The sequence below is a fragment of the Palaemon carinicauda genome, chromosome 43, assembly GCF_036898095.1.
Source record: "Palaemon carinicauda isolate YSFRI2023 chromosome 43, ASM3689809v2, whole genome shotgun sequence".
NCBI classification, from domain to species: Eukaryota; Metazoa; Arthropoda; class Malacostraca; order Decapoda; family Palaemonidae; genus Palaemon; species Palaemon carinicauda.
Genome location: NC_090767.1, coordinates 26250147 through 26269638, shown reverse-complemented (window position 1 = coordinate 26269638; position 19492 = coordinate 26250147). Strand labels below are relative to the sequence as shown.

The following is a 19492-nucleotide window of genomic DNA, read 5'->3' as shown; positions in this document are numbered from 1 at the left end:
AGCCCCTAAAACCTGAAAATCTAATGACTGATTTTAAACCAGATAGTTTTCTTAGTTTATCTGAGCTTTTTCAATTCGCAAATGTAACAGGCCGTTTTTTTTTTTAACTACGCCAAACGAAGTTGGAAGGAATTTGTGTTCTGTGTGTTATTTTGTGAATGGTTTCCTGGCCACAATTTTAATCATAGAGTAATGAAACTAGTAAGGGGTAACTGTTATGTAAAAAGCTGGAAATTATTAAGTTTTAGAAGGTCAGGTTTATGGTCAAGCAAAAGGCTGAGAAATGAGGTGCCGCGGGGGAGGTCTGCGTTCTACTGATTGCCCCTCTAGTTATTTCTGTAACAATGCTTGCAGAAAGGTGACAGATACTGGGTTTAAGGTTTGATATCATTGATTGTAATTTCGATACGAAAGTGGAGTTCCTTATGCCACTCGCATTCATTTTGCCTCAAGACGTCAATGACCTTCGATGTCAGGATGCCAGAGAAACATCAAATCATTCATTCCTTCATTTCCTCAAGACACCAATGATACATCTATAGAACTTGGAGCGAAGCCCTTGGTTCCTGAAAGATGGTGAACTATGCCTGGCGAGGACAAAACCAGAGGATACCCGGTGGAGGTCCGAGACAGTTCTGACGTGCAAATCGATTGTTAGAACTGGGTTTAGGAGCAAAAGAGAGGCAGGGGACCTCGTCCATGTAAAGATCCGCCCACTTTTCCTATTAGTCTTTGGAAAGTGTATGAAAGGACTTTAAATCAACAACAGGGAGTTGGAGGTTATCCATAATGGGCTGCAAATATCTGTTACCCATCGAAACAGATCAATGTCTTGAGAAATAAAGATTAAAATTCTAAAAAATGTATGACTTAAAGTGTGAGACCTTCATTATTTCTAATCTTTATGTTCTACATTTCTTTTCTTATATATATCCATAAGTATTCAAATGATTGAAAATCAAAGTAAATAAATATAACAATATGCTCTACAAATGAAATAAGATATAAAAATATTCCAAATTAATATATATATAAATGATTAAGGTGCCATTTATATACAATGTTTTTTTGCCTTCTCTTACGCTTTGTGGCATAATGTCAGCGTCAAAATATCCATATGGCAAATTGTCTTGCGGCAAATTTTCCTAGATCCGCCTGAGTGTACCCTCAATCATAAGAACTCTAACCCATATCAGTGGAAGACCATGGTACAGACGCTATGGCACTACCCAAGACTAGAGAATAATGGTTTGATTTTGGAATGTCCTAGAAGACCTCTTCTATTCAAACCAAGAGGAAAGTGGCCATTGAATAACTACAGTACAGTAGTTAACCCTTTGAGTTAAGAAGAACGGTTTGGTAATCTCAGTGTTCTCAGGTGTATGAGGACAGAGGAGAATGTGTAAAGAATAGGCCAAGCTGTTTGGTGTATGCGTAAGCAAAGGAAAAATGAGCCATAACTAAATGGTTAAGACATTACAAGAAAAAGACTTGAAGAGACTTGTGGAAGACATTTTCGAAATCCTTTAAAAATCCTTCAAGTAGGACTTGAGACATAAAATCCTACTGATCCGAGGAAAGAAAGGAGCTAATAATGAATAAATGTATGTCCATATCATTCAGTATGAAGAATGATTTAAGCAATACACACACACACACACATTCATTTACTGAGCTGCAAACGTACAGCTTTCCATGTATGAACCTGTGAATTCTTCAACTATTAAAAATAATTGTTGTAGAAGCATACAGTACTTTCAAACAATCTTGCACCACGCACGCACATATATATATACCAAAATACTTTAACTATCAAAGTAAAAAACGGCGACTTCCGTAATAAACGAGAGAGGTCTCGTAGCTACGAGGATTCTTGATGTACTCTAGGTGTAATTATCTATGGCTTCTTATGTCATTATCTACACCAGAAGATTCTTCAGTGATCTTGGCAAGTCTTCTTCGTACTGATACCGATCACCTGGAAAAGAAAAAAACTTTAGTCACGTTTTTAAAAATATTATAAGACAACACAGATAATAAAAGCAAAATACATTACTAGAATATTATCTTTAATGATATCTTAATCATTCTTTTAGTCTTCCACCATAATTCTGAACTTTTCAAAGAATCTTGATAAAGTCATCCACTTTTCCAAAGTTTTGCTTTTGATTTTGTCTTTATTCACCACCAGCAGATGGAGACACTTGGACAATACTATCACTTAAATGTGTGGCCTGTTTTCGGAACATAACTAATTATTTAGACAAAATCTATACTTATACAAGTGTAACAGAGTATTCATTTTAACCCTTTTACCCCCAAAAGGACGTACTGGTGCGTTTCACAAAACTCATCCCTTTACCCCCATGGACGTACCGGTACGTCCTTGCAAAAAAATGCTATAAAAATTATCTTTTGCATATTTTTGATAATTTTTTTGAGAACTTCAGGCATTTTCCAAGAGAATGAGACCAACCTGACCTCTCTATGATGAAAATTAAGGCTGTTAGAGCAATTAAAAAAAAATATACTGCAAAATGTGCTTGAAAAAAAAATACTGCAAAATGTGCTTGAAAAAGATAACCCTTGGGGGTTAAGGGTTGGAAATTTCCAAATATTGTTAATATTAAGGTTTACTTGTAGGTATTCAAGTGTCAATTTATGTTTTTGTAGCCTACATAATAACCAAAGTTCTGTTTTACAAACTTTGGAGTAAATAAAGTCGACGGTCCAACGGTCTACATTGCGAATAGTAACGAACAGAAAAACTTTTTGTTTTTTTAGATAGTTAGAAAAATGTAAGTCCTTTCTAAGTCTAGATATAATAAAAACAGTGAAATCAACCTTCTGGATATACTGTACGCATTAACTTCTCCAATTAGCAGACATTTCTTTGTATCATGAATAGAATAACCACAATTCAGATTGAATTCAAATGATTTGAAAGAAACAAAGACCAAAACAAGAGAAATATCTTGGTAATAAATTAGTTTTTCATATAAATGCATTTTCTTGACATGTATGTAGTCACTGCTAGGTAGGAATAAGTCTATTGCATTGTGGTAGGGGTGTAACAATACAGGTGAACGCCAGACTGGGGTTCGAGTCCTGCTCAAACTCGATAGTTTCTTTGGTCGCTGCAACCTCACCATTCTTGTGAACTAAGGATGTGGGTTTTGGGGGAGCCATCAGGTCTATCTGTTAAGTCCTCAGCAGCCATTGCTTGGCCCTCCTTGGTCCTGGCTTGGATGGAGAGGGGTCCTGGGCACTGATCATATGCTTATATGGTCTCTCTAGGGCATTGTCCCGTTTGATAGGGCAATGTCACTGTCCCTTGCCTCTGCCATTCATGAGCGGCCCTTAAGCACATTCTCCTACACTGTACTTGAATGACCTGCCATTCCATAGTGTTCACTGGATTTTAGGTCAGTGAAAGAATTCTCTTATATTGGGTGAAGGTTTATGGCATGTCTTTCGTAATTTCTCCATTGCTGATTCTGTTCTGGGAATCACTTATTTCAATATCAAAATCATTACAGAATGTTCTTGCAGCCTACATAATAACCAAAGTCCTCAATACTCTGTTTTACATATTTTGGAGTGAGTAAAGTCAACGGATCAATGGTCTAGTTTGCAAATTGTGACGAAAAGGAAAACCTTTTGTTTTATTTTCATAGTTAGAATCTAATATGTGAGCTATTTTTAAGTCTAGGAATATTAAAACAATTAATTAACCTTCTGTATATAAGCATTAACTTTTCCAATCAGAAGACCATACTACAAAGTACACTACATTTCTTTGTATCGTGAATACAATAAACTGATTATGACGTAGGAAAAATCTATCTTTGGGTGAGATGGCGGCCATGTCGTCCTGATGGAAGTTCCCTCCGGCAGCTTCCTACTCTATAATATTTCTGCGATTGATATTACAAGAGAATTAACGTCAGGTATCACGGGGTTCTAACCCACGGAATGACTAGCCGAAGATATTGTGTATAATCAGGGTACTAATAAAGGCATTTACTCAAATAGCCTTCAGTTATGACAAAACAATTCCCTGCGAAATGCTATTGAAGTTTATAATAGCACACCGCTGGCGATATCAGCAGCCCAAAATTCAAATTGAATTCTAATGATTTGAAAGATATTAAGGATAACATTTTGCTGATAAATCAGAGTTTCATATTATTAACACTAGTTAAGCTACAACCCTAACTTGAAAAGCAAGATGCTATAAGCCCAAGGGCTCCAACAGGGAAAAATAGCCCAGTGAGGAGAGGAAATACGGAAATGAAGACGTTATGAGAAATAATAAACAGTTAAAATAAAATATTCTAAAAACAGTATCAACATCAAAACAGATATTTAGTTAATAAACTATAAAGACATAAAAACATTTGCTGCAAGTTTGAACTTTTGAAGTTCTACTGATTCAACTACCCGATTAGGATGATCATTCCACAAGATTATAAAAACCATTATTTTATCCTGTGGGAACCCTTGGGCTTATAGCATCCTGCTTTTCCAACTAGGGTTATAACTTAGCTAGTAATAATAATAATAATAATAATAATAATAATAATAATAATAATAATAATAATAATAATAATAATAATGACTGCTAGGGCATGCGGTTGTAAAAACCTTCTCCCAATTTATAAACAATTGCTGATCCCTTAATGTAGGGATAACAGTGAGAGAAGAAGAATTAAGATTGAAATCAAAAGATAAAAGAAATACCAAGTAATTAACAGTCAAAGAAAATGGAATGTGTGGGAACACAGAGTAAACGAGGACCTCAAATATCGCTGAGAGAAACACTCGGATCATTGTGGGAGCTCCCTCTTTGTGTGTTTGTGTGTTTGTTTGTGAATAGCTTCCTGGCCACAATTCTAAATGTAGAGTAATGAAACTTGCAGGGGTCACTGTAGGAGTTCCTTACTGATATAAAAATATAAAACATCAACAAATAACTTTTTAAACCAATTTTTCAAACAAAGAGAGCAATTTTTTCAACCCAGTTACGATTCAGAAACGAACGTAATACAAGAGATCTCCGTATAAAGACACTTAAGACTAGAACCAAAAAGAACTTTACAATGTTCAATGCATTTACTTTAGCGAAGAGATCATAGCAATGCCTCGTCCTACATCGTTGATTGATTCCAGGACTCAACGTAAGTAGATTTTTGCAGTGGGTCAAATTTTTGCCTTATAGAGGTGAGTTATATGTTTCTTATACATGTTTTAAACACAATTATTACATGTACTATTATTATTATTATTAGCCAAGCTACAACCCTTGTTGGAAAAGCAAGATGCTATAAGCCCAAGGGCTCCAATAGGGAAAAATAGCCCCGTGAGGAAAGGAAATAAATAAATGATGAGAGCAAATTAACAATAAATCATTCTGAAAACAGTAACAACGTCAAAACAGATATGTCCTACATAAACTATAAAAAGACTCATGTCAGCCTGGTCAATATAAAAACATTTGCTGCAACTTTGAACTTTTGAAGTTCTACTGATTCAACTACCCGATTAGGAAGATCATTCCACAACTTGGTCACAGCTGGAATAAAACTTCTAGAATACTTTGTAATATTGAGCCTCATGATGGAGAAGGCCTGGCTATTAGAATTAACTGCCTGCCTAGTATTACGAACAGGATAGAATTGTCCAGGGAGATCTGAATGTAAAGGATGGTCAGAGATATGAAGAATCTTATGCAACATTCAGCATAATGAACTAATTGAACGACGGTGCCAAAGATTAATATCTAGATCAAAGCATACATGTGAAGTCTAACACATTAATTCAAGATCTAAATTAAAGACATAATCAGAAAATTCGTAACCTTTTTCATCAACTGTAAAAGAATCTATATCGTCACTCAAGTTAACCTGTTTACCTTTATGGTTCTATTTTTCTTAATCATGAGATACAAACACAATATTGTATACAATACTGAACAAGGACGATGAAATTAATATGTTAGATTTACACAAAAATATATCGCACATCTTTGTCTTACCCAGAAAATCATTTCTTTTGTATTTTCCTTTTATCAAGAAAAAGCTAAAAGATTTAAACAAACTGAATCTCAAGTGAGTGTTGAGCAGACCGACATGCGAGTGGGTCTTCCCCGCCGCCTGCCGGCAATTATAACTACCTCGTTTGATGATAATTTGTATTTGTGTATGAACATCGAAGAAGTTGGACAGAAAAATGAAAGACAGGAATTTGGAACGGAGATAGAGTAGACAATTAAAAAGTGGACAAAGAAGAAGCTGAAACCATTTAGCAATGCTTACAGTGTACCCTACAAAGTACACAGATGACACTAAGCAGCTACGAAGAGCAAGGATCGTCACTCACCTTCTCCTTAACATTTTCAAAGCGAGAAAGTAGGTGAGAACATGGAGAGATACATCAAGAAGGCGTTGTCTTGGGGTAACTGAGTGGTCCCCAGTCTATCTTTATCCTCCTGGACGGCTGTATCTTAAGTCCAAACGTATACGGTTCCACCGAAATCATAACGGTGACGGCGCAGTTGTCAAACACCTGCGTGAGACGAAGGTCGATTAGTTCGAGAAACAGGCGATTAAAAAGATTCTTATTCTGTTATTTCTTTTTAAACTCACAAATTTAATTTTTACAATAATTCACTTGAATAAATCTAAATAGTTTTATTTGTCTTAGATTATAATAATAATAATAATAATAATTATGGCTACAAATATAAAAAACATATCTTGTAAAATTTATTCCTCATTCATAAGAGTTGGGTGTTGGGGCCAGGAAAGCCCTTCAGTGCCAAGGTCCCACTGGGAGAAAACATTGAAAGTAGAGTGATAGTTAAGGTGGAAGAAAGGCAGCAAGAACGGGGTTAGGTAGAAGGGTAAAGAGAGAGAGAGAGAGAGAGAGAGAGAGAGAGAGAGAGAGAGAGAGAGAGAGAGAGAGAGAGAGAGAGAGAGAGAGAGAGAAAGAGAGAGAGAGAGAGAGGACTCACCATTGTAACATATTTAAACAGGAACCTGTCCGTAGTGTGGATGAAGAAACAGGCCTTACCTACGGCACCATTGCCGACCACGACGCATTCAATAGTCTACATATACCTTTCGTCTTGCGACACCTAAAGTTGACCACCTGGAAGAGAAGAGGGAAAATGAATGAGTGTTGCCATATCAGGATCTGGAAGAGTCTTAGGTTTATCTTAAAGTTACGACCTGAAATACAATGAGTACGTGTTGCTATTAGAAAATCCTGGTATACCTGTTTTGCTTCAATACCTTTCCTGTTGTACACTGAAATTGAGCTAAAATGTTTTATACACACTTTTAAATAAAAAATGACAAATTCGTAGATAATTTGTAGTTTTCCTAACTATACAAACCTTAGCTATTTACATGGGGTAATTACTTCGGCGTAGCTGAATGACGAGCCATAAAAGTTTTAACGAGGGTTTCCTACCCCGCCGCTAGTTAGCGGGGGGGTAGGGAGGGGTAGCTAGCTATCCCCCCCCTCACACACACCGGTGAAAGGCTCACTTTACTTAGAGGTAGGACTTATCTTGGGGGACAGGGCTGGCAGGCACATATATGTAAATAGCTAAGGTTTGTGTAGTTAGGAAAAATACAAATTATCTACGAATTTGTCATTTGTTCCGTAACTGAAATACAAACATCCCTATTTACATGGGGTGACTCAACCCTTAGGAAGGGCGGTAAGTCCCCTGCCATACTGGCTTTGGCTTGCCCGGGGACCCCAAATTCGAGTGTGTAAGTACTCAAGAAATAAGGGGTCCCTGGTCCTCGCTGGCAGCTGTGAAACTGCTGCGGCCTACATAAGCTGTGTGTGAAGGTGAGAAGTGACTCGTCCTAGGAAGTTGACCTGGAGTTCTTCAGATGGAAATCTAGGCTAGGACTCTCCCAATACCACCTCATCAGGGTATGGGGACATGACAGTATTACATTTTAATACCAGGAACACAAGGGAGCATGGCTTACCTGCAGAGGTTTGAGGTCAGCTGTGCAGAGAACCCAGGATGCTGCTCTCTCCAAGGGAGGAGAGGATGAAGAAAAGAATAAGGGCCAGACAGATCTTTTCATTCACGCAGACTAAAACCGGGTAACAATGCCCTCAACCTTCTGCTACTTGTCCATTAAGGAGCCTGAGGTTAGACCAGCTGTTGTGCAGCCACCACAGGGCCGATAGAGAACGTATCGAGTCTCCTGTGGGTCACGTCTTGCAGGTAGTGGGCTGTGAAGGTCGTCTGACGCTTCCACACCCCTGCTTGTAGAACCTGCGTCACTGAGAAGTTCTTTTTGAAGGCCAGGGACGTAGCTACACCCCTGACATCATGTGCTCTAGGGTGACGTGACGGAGGAGGATCAGGATTCAGGGATAGGTGTATTACCTTCCGAATCCATGCCGAGATGGTATTCTTGGTAACCCTCCTCTTCATCTTCCCAGTACTCACAAACAATGCCTGCACTTGGGGACGAACTGCTGCCGTTCCTTTAAGACATAGCCTCAGACTCCTTACTGGGCACAGTAGGATATGGTCTGGGTCATCTGTTACAGAACGAAGACTCGAAACCAGGAAAGAGTCGAACCGTGGGTCCGGCACTCCCGGATTCTGAGTCTTAGCAACAAACTCAGGGACAAATCTGAACGTTACCTAACCCCCATCCCATTGAATGGGGGATGTCATACGAGAGACCAAAGCTAGTAGGAACACCGTCTTCCAAGTAAGGTGGCGATCTGAAGCCTGGTGTAATGGTTCGTAGGGAGGTCTCTTAAGAGACCTGAGAACTCGAACCACGTTCCATGGAGGAGGTCTCACTTCTGACTGAGGCCAGGTAAGTTCATAACTTCGTATGAGTAGGGAAAGTTCCAGCGAAGAAGAAATGTCCACTCCTTTGAGCCTGAAGGCTAGACTTAAGGCTGAGCGATAGCCTTTCACTGCCGAGACTGGAAGGCGCATTTCTTCTCGCAAGTATACGAAGAACTCCGCTATTGCTGGAATAGTGGCATCAAGTGGAGAGATACCCCTTCCACGACACCAACAACAGAAAACTCTCCACTTTACCTGGTAGACCCCTGTGGATGACCTTCGCAGGTGTCCAGACATCCTGTTCGCAACTTGTTGCGAAAAACCTCTCTCTGTGAGGAGATGCTGGATAGTGTCCAGGCGTGAAGTCGAAGCGAAGCTACGGCTTTGTGAAAGATGTTGGCGTGTGTTTGTTTGAGTAGCTCATGTCGTGGAGGGAGTTCTCTCGGAAGTTCCGTTAGGAGTTGCAGAAGGTCCGGAAACCATTCCGCATGATGCCATAGCGGAGCTATTAGGGTCATCGAGAAATTGACCGATATTCTGGTCTTGTTGAGTACCCTCCTCATCAGACAGAACGGGGGAAAGGCGTACACATCGACGTTGTCCCACTGTTATTGGAAGGCATCCTGCCAGAGAGCCTTGGGGTCCGGAAGCGGGGAGCAGTACAGCGGAAGCTTGAAGTTCAGCACTGTAGCGAACAGATCCACAGTCGGGGAACCCCACAAAGTCAGGACTTTGTTGGCTACTTGAGCATCCAAAGACCACTCGGTACTCACTATCTGCGTCGCTCTGCTCAGACTGTTGGCGAGCACATTCCTCTTGCCTGGAATGAAGCGAGCCGTAAGCGAGATCGAGTGGACTTCGGACCATCTCAGGATCTCTACTGCGAGATGGGATAGCTGTTCCAAAAAGATACCTCCCTGCTTGTTGATATAAGCCACCACCGTGGTGTTGTCGCTCATCACCACCACCGAGTGGCCCGCCAGGACTTGGTGGAACTTCTGAAGTGCCAGGAACAAGGCCTTCATTTCTAGCAGGTTTATGTGAAGGTACTTTTCTGATTCTGACCACAGGCCTGAGGTCCTGTGGTTCAAAACGTGGGCCCCCCCACCCTTTCATTGATGCGTCCGAAAACAACATCAAATTCGGGGGAAGGACGAGAAGATCCACTCCCATTCGTAGGTTCTCGTCCGCCACCCACCACCGGAGGTCCGTCCGTTCCACAGGACCCATAGGGATCAGAGTGTCTGGGGAATCGTGACCTTGATTCCACCGGGACTTGAGTCGCCACTGGAGGGATCTCATTTTGAGGCGACCGTTGGGAACGAGACGGACCAGGGAGGAGAGGTGGCCGAGGAGACGTAGCCACAATTGGGCTGGGAGTTCTTCTCGATTGAGGAAAGGTCTCGCGACCTTCCTCAGCCTTGCTATCCTGTCGTCTGATGGGAAGGCTTTGTGGAGATTGGTGTCTATGACCATGCCTAGATATACCAGTTTCTGAGAGGGCTGCAGAGAGGACTTCTCGAGATTTACCATGATCTCTAGATCCTGGCAAACTTCGAGGAGCTTGTCTCGGTGGCGAAGAAGGGTTGCCTCCGAGTCCGCTAGGATCAGCCAGTCGTCCAGATAACGAAGGAGACGGATGCCGATTCTGTGAGCCCACGAAGAGATGAGGGTGAACACTCTGGTAAACACCTGAGGGGCTGTGGAGAGACCGAAACACAGCACCTTGAACTGGTAGATCTTGTTGTCTAGGCAATATCTTAGGTACTTCCTTGAAGACGGATGGACTGGGATCTGGATGTACGCGTCCTTCAGGTCCAGTGTACACATGAAGTCTTGTGGTCTCACTGCGAGTCTGACTGTGTTTGCCGTCTCCATACTGAACGGAGTCTGCTTGACAAACCCGTTCAGGGTTGAGAGGTCGATGACTGGTCTCCAGCCTCCAGACGCCTTTCTCACAAGAAAGAGTCGACTGTAGAAGCCTGGGGACCCGTCTACAACCTTCTGGAGAGTGTCCTTCTTCAACATGGTCTGGACTTCTGCCCAAAGGGCTTGCCCTCTTGCCGATCCCATGGCAAGAGAGCTCAACGACACTGGATTCGCTGTCAGGGGAGGTAGAGAGGCTGTGAACGGGACGCGATAACCCAGAGCGATCACGGAAATCGTCCAGGCATCTGCCCCAAGTTGCTGCCACCTTGTTGCACAACTTTGTAGGCATCCCCCCTACTGGTGGACATGCAGGGGGACTGCCAACCCTAGCGTTTATGGCCTCGGCTGTTACCTCTAGGGTTCTTGCCTCCCCTGATGGACTTCTTGCTCCTTCTGCTCTTGGCAGGAAAGGGCTTAGACACCTTCGGCTTCGCTGCAGTGGTCTTCTTCGTGTCCTTAGCTGGACGGGGCTGTTGAGCCGCTGGAGGTTTGTAGGGCCTCGATGTCAGGGCCCTATGGATGAGGGAATCCTGGGTGGACTTCCTCCACCTCTCAGTGGTAAGCTCCACGTCCTTAGGCTCAAACAAGTTCTTACCGAACACGGAAGAGTGTCTGAGACTGCTAATCTCCGAACAGGGAACCGTCTGGTGGAACCTCTCAGCCACAGCGTCCCAACGTTTGAGAATCATATTGGCCCACAAGCTAGAGACTTGGTGGGCCAGAAACTCAATGGTCCGTGTGCCCGAGAGAAAAAGTCTCCAGTGCCTTCCTGGTGCTTTCTTTGCAGAGGTCCTCAGACCGCACCAGGATGCCCAGAGACCACAGCCAGATGTCCAGCCACGAAGTTGCCTGCATGGCACACTTAGCGACCTTCTCCTGGCTTAGGATCTCAGTGGCTGAGTAGGACACGTGCCGGTTGGAGAGTCTCTCAAGAGGGACTCCCCCGGTGAGTTCTTCCACAGAGTGATGCATCGGAAGACCCAAACAAGGCTCCTCAAGGATCTCAAAGTACCTCCTCTGATGGACTCGAGGAGGAGGGAGGAGCTTGTTACAGGCGCTGGATCTGCTGGAGGAGGCAAGCTCAGAGAGCTGGCCCTCGACCTAGTCCCTGGCACTCTTCATCCCCTGAGACCAGGGCAAGGCTGCACTGGCCCTAGAGGATTTCTGGGTGTCGTAGACGCGGTCCAGGACCGTGTCCTTACCTTCACGAGGAGGAATCTCAGGGTCTGGGATTCCATTGAGGTTCCTCATGAGGGTCAGGACTTGCCAGAATGTGTGTTTTGACTCTTGGTGCTCTCCTCCTGAAGGACTGGCAGTGAAGTCTCCCGTCCCCAGTGGCTCTTCCTGGGGGGAGACGTGGACATCCTCGGAAGGTCGAGATGGCTCCTGCCTGATCCTTGCTGACAATTTAGGGATCGTCTTAGAATCCTTCGGTTCCCTCCTGGGCGGGATACAGGACTCGAGTAACAATGGGTGCAGGTTCTTTTCCACCCCTGGACGAGAAGACTTCTCAGGGAGAGGCGGAGCTTCCCCCATTGGTGCGATGGGGGAATGGTCCGGCTCGTCCGACTCCCCTGAGGATGGGTAATCCTCAATAGCAGGGGAGGGAGAGAAAGTCTGGGGGGGAGAAGGAGCCTTGCGCAAGGATCTACGAAGAGATAAAATAGGCCTTGGAGGTGTTTCCACGGGAGAGACTCCTCTCTTCCTCTTCAGGGGGGAGGAAGCTGCCACTGGATTGCGACCCATGTCAGAGAGGGTGGGCTTCATCGCCTGCACAAAAGCTCTGACTAGGGTACCGAACCAGGGCTGCTGGCTGACAGTCGCGCTGTCAGACACTCCCTCTGGAGGGAAGGGGATCGTTCGATCCCTTGGAGGAAGCGACAAATGCGGGTTCGCCTGTGAAGTTGAAGAGAAAGAGTCCTTAGACCTGTCCGGGAACCGCCCCTCCTCCGGCGAGTGCGCTGGTCTGCGCTTGCAGGGAGGGGAACGAGACGAAGACCTGTCCGCCTGGCGACGCTCGCGCTGGAGGTCGCGTGATGGGCCCTGGTCAGGGTTGCGCCCGAAAGGATCGCGTGACACAGGAATCTCGCGTTCGCGCGCGTGCATCAGCGTGGGGGAGAGAGGGTGGTGGAGCGGGCGCGAGGGCGCGGTGGCATGCAGGCGAGGTCACAGGAGCGTGGGAGCGCGCGCGTGGGCACGGGGGCGCGTAGGAGCTGGCGAGGGCGTGTGGCGCGCAGGAGCCGGAACGGGAGGCGGCCGGATGCGAGGACGGGCAGCATCCTGATGCGGCCCTGTAGGGCGCGAAAGGACAGGGGCGCCCGAGCGCGTATCCGGGAAAACCGGGCGAGGGCGCGTGAGCGCCGGTTCAGGATAGTGCGAGGAAGGGATGGCGCGTTGGCGCGTAGGTTGGTGCTGGTCCGACAGGACAGGCATACTCGCCTGTGGGCGCGCATCAGGATGTGGACGCACTGGTGTGCGCTGATGCGGTGGGCGAGCAGGACGCGCGATTTGATGAGAGCGCACAGGTGTGCACTGGAGGGTTGCATGTGGCGCCTTGATGACTGGAACGGGGCGCGCAACTGGAGTGTCGCGCGCGGCTGGAACACGTGCAGGATGGCGCGGTCTGGAAGGAGAGCCCTGGGGTGCCTGTGAGCACCCGTGCGCTAGCTTAGGTGCCTGTGAGCGCCCATGCGCTAGCTTAGGCGCCTCCTGGGCGGTTCCAACCGGAGCGTCGCGCGCGGCTGGAACGCGTGCAGGATCGCGCAGTCTGGAAGGAGAGCCCTGGGGTGCCTGTGAGCACCCGTGCGCTAGCTTAGGCGCCTCCTGGGCGGCGCGCTGTGATGTAGAAGCGTGCTGGTGCGTTGGCGAGCGTGCGAGCGCTGGAACTGGAACTGCGCGTGGGGGCGCAACTCCAGACGGGCGCTGCGAGTCCAGAGGAACCTGTGAGCGCCTGTGCGCTAGAGTAGGAACCTCTTGAACTGCGCGCGACGAGGCAGGAACCGGGGAACGCTGGGGCGCGTGTGCGCAGGTGAGCGCTGGCGCGCTGTCACAGGAACTGCTGGAGGGCGAAGGGGCGTAGAAGGATGTGGGAGCGCAGGGGAACCCTGGCACGTAGCAGGAACAGGGGCGCGCACGTGCGCAGGTAAGCGCTGAGGCGCTAAGACAGGAACAGCGGCAGCAGCAGGAGGGCGCGCAGGAAGAACCTGGCGCTTGAGGGCGAGAGGCGCAGTTTTGCGCTCAAGGCTCTTCAGCCCCGAGGGGCCCGGTACCTGCGCATGGCAGGATCAGGTGGCGCGCAACGCGCATCTGCAACATCAAAGGGTGACGGCACAGCAGGTCTGGAGGAAGACTGGTCACTGTGTCCCGAAGGACGACCATCATCCGAAAGGGATCGCGAACGATCCCCGAAGAGGTCTAAGGTGGTAGCTGGCAGAGTCGGCGAACGGCGAGTCGTCTCCTCCGCAGAGGATTGTGGCGACGACAAGCCGAAGAGGCGCCTCCTAACTCCCTTGTGAGGGGAAGGAAGGCCTCTACGGCGAAGGGGAGGACGAGCCTTCCGCCTTATACGCCCCCGAGGGGCCATGAGATCAGCAGGCTGACCATCAAGGGGCCTCTGCAGAGGAGTCTCTGTAAGTGAACTTCCCCAAAGGGGGAGAATCACTGGCAGGAGAGACCGTGGGACTTAGATCCTCCCTCGAAAGGTGTTCGGAGGGGGAATCTAAGCCGTCAGCTACCTCAGCAACAGGAACGGGGGTTTGACTTGACCCACGAGATGTCTCCGTCACAACAACGTCAACCACAGACAGAGGATCTATCCCTGCTGTAGTTGGCGATTGTTTGACAGCTGCACCAAGTTTGATCATGTCAAACAGGGCTTCCTTGGAGGGCAAACCCTGCAGCCCCAAGGAAGCTCAAAGCTGTAATAAATCACGATTGGACATATTCAAATCCTCCTCCGGGGGAGGAGGGGCAGCCGCCTCGCTATGGTAGGCGACTACCTCTCCCGCACCCCGGGATCGGTCAACAGCAATACACTCTACGCTACCACTCGCCGGCCTCTCGGAAGAGACCGCTCGAGGGGGAGCATCGGAGGAGGAAAGGGCTACAGAAGAAGTCCTAGAATTTTCTCTCTTCAAAGAAGCCTCTGAAGGAGAAAGATCTCTTTTGGACTTTTTCTTCCGACGCTGGGCAAACCTCTCCCACTGGGAGGTAGACCAATCCCTACATTCTATACACATGTTACCACTATCACACCGCTGGCCACTACAGTGAGGACATAAGGTGTGGGGATCGGTGTCGACCGGCGACATAAAAGTCCCACAAGGGCGGCTGGGAAGTCCAGGGCAAGTACGCATAGTAGAGGCCAACTTCAAACACACTGAAAAAGAAAAAGCAAAAAAACAGATTAAATATGGCAGTCAAAGCGAGGGAGAGAGCAGACAGGCCTGTTCTCCGCCCGAGCCAAAAGTAAAGTGAAGCAATCATCGGTGCGTGTGAGGGGGGGGGAGGGGGTAGCTAGCTACCCCGCCCTACCCCCCGCTAACTAGCGGTGGGGTAGTAAACCCTCGTTAAAATTCTTATGGCTCGTCATTCAGCTACGCCGAAGTAATTACCCCATGTAAATAGCATGGTTTGTATTTCAGTCACGGAACAAAAAAAGATTCTTAACCTTCTTCATCAACTTTATAAGAATCTATATACTGTAGTCTCAAGTTGATCTGTTTACCTTTACATTTGTGTTTTTTTAATCATCAGATACAAACAAAAAAGTCACAAGAAGGACTAGATTAATACAGCAGGTTTAAACAAAAACATATCACACATTTTCGGCTTACCCAGTAAATAACTTCTTTAGTATTTTCCATTTATCTAGAATGAGAAAAAGCAAATTGATTAAAACAGCCGAAGCCAAAAGTGAGCGTTGAGCTGACCCACATGCGAGTGGGTCTTCCCCGCCACCAGTTATAAAGGAATATAACTTGTATTTATGTTTAAACATTGAAGAAGATGGACAGAAAAATGAAGGGTAGGAATTGGGACTGAAGAAAAAGCAGACAGTTAAAAAGTGACAGAAAGAGAATCTGTCAAAACCATTTAGCAATGCTTACAGTGTACCCTATAAAGTACAGAGATGACACTAAGTAGCTACGAAGAGCAAGGATCGTCACTCACCTTCTTAACATTTTCAAAGCGAGAAAGTAGGCGAGAACATGGAGAGATAGATCAAGAAGGAGTCGTCTTGGGGTGACTGAGTGTTCTCGGTCTATCTTTATCCTCCTGGACGGCTGTATCTTAAGTCCGAGCGTATACGGTTCCACCGAAATCATAACGGTGACGGCGCAGTTGTCAAACACCTGCGGGAGACGAAGGTCGATTAGTTCGAGAAACAAGCGATTAAAAAGATTCTTATTCTGTAATTTCTTTTTAAACTAAATTTTATTTTTACAATAATTTACTTACATAAATGTAAACACAGTTTTATTTGTCTTAGATTATAATAATAATAATTATGGCTACAAATGTAAAAATCATATCTTGTAAAAGTTATTCCTCATTCATAAGAGTTGGATGTTGGGGCCAGGAAAGCCCTTCAGTGCCAAGGTCCCACTGGGAGAAAACATTGTAAGTAGAGTGATAGTTAAGATGGAAGAAAGGCAGCAAGAATGGGGGTGAGAGAGAGAGAGAGAGAGAGAGAGAGAGAGAGAGAGAGAGAGAGAGAGAGAGAGAGAGAGAGAGAGAGAGAGAGATATGCCTCACCATTGCAACATTCAAAAAGGAACATGTCCGCAGTGTAGATGAGGAAACAGGTCTTGTCCCCGCCACCATCACTGACCATGACGCATTTAAGTCTACATTGACCTTTCGTCTTGCAACACCTAATGTTGACTACCTGGAAGAGAAAAGGAAAAATGAACGAGTGTTGCCATATCAGGATCTGGAAGAGTCTAAGGTTAATCTTAAAGTTACGACCTGAAATACAATGAGTACGTGTTGCTATTAGAAACTCCTGGTATACCTGTTTTGCTTCAATACCTTTCCTGTTGTACACTGAAATTGAGCTAAAATGTTTTATACACAATTTTAAACATAAAATATGATTTATTAATATACTTATTTTTTGTACTGTATTTAAGACCTCTATTATATCTTTAGTATGATACATTCTAATATTCTATTGTTTCTAAGTAAAATTCTAATTTATATACAGAACTCTTTAATATGTGTTTAGGAATAACTAGTGAAAATATCCAATAAAATTTAACAAATCAAACAAGGTTTTTGCCAGTTTGCAACTGACATGCAAGACCTCTTGGAGATGAAAGCATCGAAAGGAAAGCAAAAGAACTTGCTCTAACAAAGCAGACAGTTAGAACACGTATAGAGGAAATCTCTCTCCTGATGTATCTCGGCAACTGAAAGACCTCGTCCATCTTTCAGTTTCTCGTCTTAAGCTTTGGACGAATCAGCTGAAGTATGTGTTGTAGTCCAGTTATGCATTTTCTTAAGAATTGATGATCTTATTGTCTTTGATGGGAATGTGGATCTATTCTCGTAAGAACACAAAACACAGCCCCGTATTCGTAAGCACGAGACGCAATGCTCTGTGCTCGTAAGAACACAGAACGCAGCCCGGTACTCGTAAGCACGTGAGGCAATGCTCTGCTTTCAATCACATAAAAATGACGATAGATCCTAGGAAGCACAGGAAGACAAGGGGGAAGGATCCGTGACTACCATCTCTCTATTTGGTGCACCCCAGTACCAGAAGAGACAACCAGGAGACTGGTCCTGCTCTCGATGAGACATACCATATGAAGATTACCTCTCCCCTTATAGCAGGAGGATGTGTAACCTTACCCTCAAACACTTGAGGTGTTGGGTTCAGAAGGACCGCTCACCTAGAACCAGTGCAAGAGCGGAAACTGACCCAGAATGTACCAGTTAGCGGCAATGACCATCCATTGTTCCTTCCCGAAGAAGAGCGATCATTAAATTCCATGGAACTGTACCGAAAGGTCTTCCTAGGCAACATTCCTCTTCCCGAAAAGGAAATGTTCGACAAAGAAAAAGGAGGAGGAGAGAGAGAGAGAGGTTGGTAGAGGAAGAGAGAGAGAGAGAGAGAACTCTAGTTCTCCTTGCCAATGGATCATGCGCCCTCTTGCAGGAGTAAATTACAACAGCTTCCTTCCCAAAACATCTACACTGGAGTTTTGTCGCAAGGGAGCACAGGGACTGCTTTACACAGGGGTCACACCCAGTGACACTCTGGCGGTGTCAAGCACACCAGCCAGACGATAACTTCAACACAGGCAGGTAGGAACGATTGAACATTCAGGCTAAAACGAGTAAGTCCCTCACGAAGGAGCACTACCACAGAGCAAGAGTTGAGTTACGGTTCAAGAACTTGACTGTCTTCCTGATAGGAGGAACGTGAACGAACTCCTCAGAAGGGGAACTGTAAGTCACGCCCTTAGCAAAGGTACACAACAGATTGAGAACCAAAGGTTTGTATCTTCAAAGGAATTAAAGTCTCTTCGCCAAATGCTTACCTTTGGGTGTGTTTCCACTCTCACAGAGAGAGGGGTAATGCGTAGCAAAAAGAGAAGAAAAAACCCAATACTTATCACAAAAGAAAGTAAGGAAAGGTCCAGCAGTAGGAAGATGAGAGCAGAGACAGTACATACGTACATACTGGTTGCTGTCGAAGAAATGAGTGACGTGATACTTGTTTATGACTCAGAGGCCATTTCAGCCAAGCTGAAGACATCCTCTTAATTAAATGATGAAGAGTTTATATCAGCATAGGAACAGAGACGCTGTTACTAACTATGGCTATTCCTAGCAGGAACTCCATATCATCTATACTTCATGAATTCTTAATATAAAAAATCTACCCTTCATATAACATTTACTTTTGAATTTACCTTTCATTGGATAAGATGTGGATCAAGTTCACACTGCTCCCACAGAGGAAAATCCTTGCGGCCAAGACGAACGGATAATCCACCATCATATCCAACCCCCTCCTCATCCTCAAAACGAATGGACAGTGACGATATGTAACCGCTGTACAGATCAGGGTCATGACCCTTGTCTTCTGAAAGAGAAACATATGTATGAGTTGACATTATCAAAATAAAAAAAAAACCAAAGCGTGTCTACACAATGCATAGTCTCTTTAATCACAAAATATAAATACAACATAAAAGTCAAATATTCTTTCACAAAACATCTTTGGTCAAGAGAAAGAAAAGAAAAAAAGGGTAAATTGGCCCACAGATTTTAAGGATTAATTCTATGAATATCACAAATTTTAAGTAATTTGTATTTTTCCTAACAGTACTTACCTCGAACTACTTTCTTAGGAGGATCTGGGATCCCTCATTCTACCGACCAAGACTATTGCGCAGTTCCCCCTCTCTCCGCTACCTTGTCGGGGCGCTCCGGGGCGGAAGGATACTCCCCCTGGGGCGACCCGGGGTCAGCGCATGAGGTTGCGCTCGTTAGATCGCCAGTAAGCGTATGTTTAAGTCCTCCTCGAACTCCTGTAAGATACTCGGTGTAGGATGGGTGGGCCATAACCCGTAAGTAGTTCGAGGTAAGTACTGTTAGAAAAAATACAAGTTATTTAAAATTTGTGATTTGTTCCAACATGGAGTACTTACCTCTAACTACTTTCTTAGGAGACTTATACCTTAGGAGAAGGGAGTGGCTTACAGT

At 45.1% G+C, this 19492-nt stretch overlaps 1 protein-coding gene across 3 annotated transcripts in view; it reads right to left on the bottom strand.

The window, feature by feature from the left end:
- Positions 1 to 546: 546 nt before the first annotated feature.
- The window catches only part of LOC137633592 (uncharacterized), a 57766-nt gene continuing 38820 nt past the window's right edge, over positions 547 to 19492 (bottom strand). Inside the window, exons 4-7 of one of the 3 annotated variants that reach the window (XM_068365861.1) lie at positions 18697 to 18869; positions 16529 to 16661; positions 6382 to 6567; positions 547 to 1978 (exon numbers count right to left, since the gene is read on the bottom strand). In XM_068365861.1, the coding sequence (XP_068221962.1) occupies positions 18700 to 18869 (170 nt within the window). In that variant the 3' untranslated portion in view covers positions 547 to 1978; positions 6382 to 6567; positions 16529 to 16661; positions 18697 to 18699. Of the gene's footprint in view, positions 1979 to 6381; positions 6568 to 7015; positions 7153 to 15949; positions 16126 to 16528; positions 16662 to 18696; positions 18870 to 19492 lie in introns of those variants that run through there. The other 2 variants (XM_068365860.1, XM_068365859.1) reach the window with 2 other exon arrangements.